The sequence below is a fragment of the Cyclopterus lumpus genome, chromosome 7 (assembly GCF_009769545.1).
Source record: "Cyclopterus lumpus isolate fCycLum1 chromosome 7, fCycLum1.pri, whole genome shotgun sequence".
Classification (NCBI taxonomy): domain Eukaryota; kingdom Metazoa; phylum Chordata; class Actinopteri; order Perciformes; family Cyclopteridae; genus Cyclopterus; species Cyclopterus lumpus.
This window is the reverse complement of record NC_046972.1, coordinates 25,235,927-25,240,926: the sequence shown is the minus strand read 5'-3', so window position 1 is coordinate 25,240,926 and position 5,000 is coordinate 25,235,927. Positions and strand designations below refer to the sequence as shown.

Here is a 5,000-nt window from a genome sequence, read left to right as displayed (position 1 = left end):
ATAAAAAAATAAATAAAGGTCATACCGGCTCAACGTAGAATTTATTGTATTTTTATTTTAAATTTTTTTTTAGATGCTAACGTTACTGGAGTACGTCAGCATAGCATTAACTTATGTTAGCACTGCTATGCCACGCTAGCCATTTAATCTTTAAAGGTCAATTAGAACATGTCCACTATTATTATTCATAACTTTCAAATTTTAAGAAATGATAACACATTCTTTCCTTTCTTTTTTCAACATTCTTACTAAAAATGCTCTACTCACAGGCAATAATTTAATAGTAATAGTACTGTTAATAGTACTGTCATGTGATAGTTTAATAGTAATAGTACTGTTAATACTACTGCCAGGTGACAGTTTAATAGTAATAGTACTGTCAGGTGATAGTTTAATAGTGATAGTACTGTTAATAGCACTGTCAGGTGATAGTTTAATAGTACTGTTAATAGTACTGTCAGGTAATAGTTTAATAGTAATACTACGTTTAATAGTACTGTCAGGTGACAGTTTAATAGTAATAGTACTGTTAATACTACTGTCAGGTGATAGTTTAATAGTACTGTTAATAGTACTGTCAGGTAATAGTTTAATAGTAATAGTACTTTTAATAGTACTGTCAGGTGATAGTTTAATAGTACTGTCGGGTGATAATGTAATAGTACTGTTAATAGTACTGTCAGGTGATAGTTTAATAGTAATAGTACTGTTAATACTACTATCAGGTGATAGTGTAATAGTACTGTTAATAGTACTGTCAGGTAATAGTTTAATAGTAATAGTACTTTTAATAGTACTATCAGGTGATAGTGTAATAGTACTGTTAATAGTACTGTCAGGTAATAGTTTAATAGTAATAGTACTTTTAATAGTACTGTCAGGTGATAGTTTAATAGTACTGTTAATAGTACTTTCAGGTTATAGTTTAATAGTAATAGTACTGTTAATACTACTGTCAAGTGATAGTTTAATAGTAATAGTACTGTCAGGTGATAGTTTAATAATACTGTTAATAGCACTATCAGGTTATAGTTAATAGTAGTCTTAATAGTACTGCCAGGTGATAGTGTAATAGTACTGTTAATAGTACTGTCAGGTGATAGTTTAATAGTAATACTACTGTTAATAGTGCTGTCAGGTGGTAGTTTAATAGTAATGTCAATAGTACTGTCAGGTGATAGTTTAATAGTAATAGTACTGTTAATACTACTGTCAAGTGATAGTTTAATAGTAATAGTACTGTCAGGTGATAGTTTAATAATACTGTTAATAGCACTATCAGGTTATAGTTAATAGTAGTCTTAATAGTACTGCCAGGTGATAGTGTAATAGTACTGTTAATAGTACTGTCAGGTGATAGTTTAATAGTAATAGTACTGTTAATAGTACTGTCAGGTGATAGTTTAATAGTAATGTCAATACTACTGTCAGGTGATAGTTTAATAGTAATAGTAGTGTTAATACTACTGTCAGGTGATAGTTTAATATTAATAGTAGTGTCAATACTACTGTCAGGTGATAGTTTAATAGTAATAGTAGTGTTAATACTACTGTCAGGTGATAGTTTAATAGTACTATTAATAGTACTGTCAGGTGATAGTTTAATAGTACTGTTAATACTACTGGCAGGTGATAGTTGAATAGTACTATTAATAGTACTGTCTGGTGATAGTTTAATAGTACTGTTAATACTACTGTCAGGTGATAGTTGAATAGTACTGTTAATAGCACTGTCAGGTGATAGTTTAATAGTAATAGTACTATTAATAGTACTGTCAGGTGATAGTTTAATAGTACTGTTAATAGTACTGTCAGGTGATAGTTTAATAGTACTGTTAATATTACTGTCAGGTGATAGTGTAATAGTACTGTTAATATTACTGTCAGGTGATAGTTTAATAATACTGTTAATAGTACTGTCAGGTGATAGTTTAAGACTGACTAGAGCTCCAATAGCATCACAGACTCACCTGCTGAGTTGTGATTGGGCGAAAGCTGTTTCTTCCACAGTCATATGTGTTCTCAAACTTCTGTGTTTGATTTGGTGCTGCTGGTTAGCTATAGCTATATATATATATATATATATATATATATATATATATATATATATATATATAAACACACACATATACATGTATATATATATTTATATATGAGTGTGTGTATATATATATTTACACACATATATATATTTACACACACACATATATACATATATATACACACATATATATATGTATACATATATACACACATATATATATGTGTATATATGTGTGTGTTTATCTCTGTGTCGTATGATCTGATATGAATGATTCATGAGAAGCTGCTGTTGGTGTTTAACAATCAACGCCTGGAGCATCTCTCTACCGCTCTTTTTATTATCTCTCCATATTTTCATTTGCTCTCTCTCTCTCCCTCTATTCCTCTGTCTCTCTCTCCCTCTCTCTCCCTCCCTCTCTCTCTCTCTGTGTCTCTCTCTCCCTCAAAGACTTGAGTCAGGGTAACAACGGACAAGTCTGTTCCTGCTTCTCTCCTTCAACTCACATTTCCACTTTCTTTCCTTCACGATCACTTTTGCTCTTGTTTGTTCTTCAGCTGAGAGGAAACGGGTCTCTTCTCTTTCACCGCCTAGTTGGTTAGCTAGTTGGTTAGTTAGTTGGTTAGCTAGTTGGTTGGTTATGTTGCTCCTGTATCAGAGGAGGATCCACACCTCTTGATGTCATATCACCGGTAGGCCTGATTTGTTGACAGATGTATTATTATTTGTTATTTTAATCTCATCTCTTGTTGGTCTATTTTGTCTCATTGGTGCTCTCAAGATAAATGTGTATAATTCAGAGCGACGAGCAGAACGTATTTATTATTATTATTATTATTATTAATAAAAGGATGATTGACAGGACAGGTCTGCAGCGCCCCCTGGAGGCCACGATGTGTTTGACAGAACAAAACACTGATGATTCACTTTGAAACATTTGAAACATTTCTGTAAACATCTCGTGGAAAAACATTATGATGGTCTTCTGCCTCCAAGAGTTCAGACTAAGTTCTGAGGAGTTTATTGCAGGTGCAGTTTGGTAAAAGTCTCATGACCTTTAACTTTGTTGTCGTCTAAAAACTGAAGCGAGTCGAGAAATTCATCTTCCAGAAGTTTTTATTTATATTTTAAACTGAGAAGAAATATTTCTGTGAAATCTGTAAAAAAACAATCGAAACTAACCTTCGACATACGATTGTCTTTATATCGTGTGTGTGTGTTGAGTCAGTGTGTGTGTGTGTGTGTGTGTGTGTGTGTGTGGGGGCGTGCGGACTTCCTGCTGTGAGGAAACTCTCTTCCGATGGAGACACGCAGAAAGTTTCAGATCTGAAGTGATGTGGAAACACACTGACTCACACACACAAACACACATAACACACAGACAGAGACACACACACACACACACTCACACACTCACACAGACAAACACACACAACACAGAGACAGAGACACACACACAGACACTCACACACTCACACAGACAAACACATACAAGAACAGACAGATACACACACACACACCCACACACTGACTCACACACACAAACACACATAACACACAGACAGACACACAAACACAAACATACATAGGAACACACACACAGACTCACACATACTAACACAGACACAATATTCATAAATGAGGCGACAACGTGATTCATCTGCAGAAGTAACTTCTTTAACTTCTTTAACTTCAGCAGGAAGCTCATTGACGCCGAGTTGAATTAAATGTGGAAACTGGAATAGAGAGAGAGCAGAACCGTGAGTCACATCTGTGTTTTTAATGTTAGAGAACGGGTCAGGACTGAAGGTGAACCTCGTAGAGCTGCATAAGTGAAAGGAAATAAACGTATTAATACAAATGTACTTCTAATAGGCTGCATTCTCTCTCCTGACCACCAGGGGGCGACTCCTCTGGTTGTATAGAAGTCTATGCTTCATGTGTTAAAGCTGCATTCTCTCTCCTGACCACCAGGGGGCGACTCCTCTGGTTGTATAGAAGTCTATGCTTCATGTGTTAAAGCTGCATTCTCTCTCCTGACCACCAGGGGGCGACTCCTCTGGTTGTATAGAAGTCTATGCTTCATGTGTTAAAGCTGCATTCTCTCTCCTGACCACCAGGGGGCGACTCCTCTGGTTGTATAGAAGTCTATGCTTCATGTGGTAACCACAATCACCAGGGGGCGACTGTAAACTGTAAAGGTTAAACAGATCATGAGCTTAATTGCCTACTATACTATGTATATATATATATACATTAATATCTCTCCTCTCTCCTCCAGCTGCTATTGTGATGACCAGAACACACACACACACACACACACTAGCAGTATGTCGGCAGTACACTCAGCCTCCCCTCTTCCTGAGGACCCGACCACGCCCCCACCAATGACCACACCTCCTCGCAAAGCCTCAGTCCGCCTGCAGGAGAGGTGTCTATTAAACACATACACACACACACACACAGACACACACGCAACCTGTTATAGCTTCACAAAAATTCTAGATCAATATTCTCAAAAATCTCTCTTTCCAAACACCTTGATCATCAATCATCACGATGTTTCCTGATTGGCTCTTTTGCTTTTTGTAGGCGGGGCTCCAACCTCTCGCTGCTGTTGGACGTGAGCAGCCTGGGGGCGGAGCCTGTGTGTTCCGTCTCCACCCCGAAGGAGGTGTGGCTCCAGCTGCTCCACACCTCCTCCCGACCCCTCGGCCACGAGGCGCTGCAACTGGCCGCGGTGGACGGCGACGCCCTGAATGCGGAGTACCAGGTAACGTCTTCACGGGGTCTTCACCTGAGCCTCGTTCGCCGAGGTGCGTTTGTTTTAACGTCCGGCCCGTCCCTGTCGCCCCCGCAGAAGATCCCGCCGAACTTTGTGAGTGCGGCAGAGCTCGACGTCCCCGGACACGCCATGAAAGACCGATACAAGACCATCCTGCCCAGTCAGTACCCGTCT

The 5,000-nt window shown here is 38.1% G+C and overlaps 1 protein-coding gene across 7 annotated transcripts in view; it reads left to right on the top strand.

Moving 5' to 3' along the window:
- Positions 1 to 5,000, top strand: part of LOC117733050 (tyrosine-protein phosphatase non-receptor type 7-like) — a 22,177-nt gene that overhangs the window by 849 nt on the left and 16,328 nt on the right. For 3 of the 7 annotated variants that reach the window (XM_034536378.1, XM_034536380.1, XM_034536379.1), the window contains exons 2-4: positions 4,323 to 4,472; positions 4,634 to 4,814; positions 4,902 to 4,986. In XM_034536378.1, coding sequence (XP_034392269.1) covers positions 4,372 to 4,472; positions 4,634 to 4,814; positions 4,902 to 4,986 — 367 coding nt within the window. In that variant the 5' untranslated portion in view covers positions 4,323 to 4,371. Of the gene's footprint in view, positions 1 to 2,259; positions 2,734 to 4,211; positions 4,243 to 4,322; positions 4,473 to 4,633; positions 4,815 to 4,901; positions 4,987 to 5,000 lie in introns of those variants that run through there. The other 4 variants (XR_004609687.1, XM_034536377.1, XM_034536382.1 and 1 more) reach the window with 4 other exon arrangements.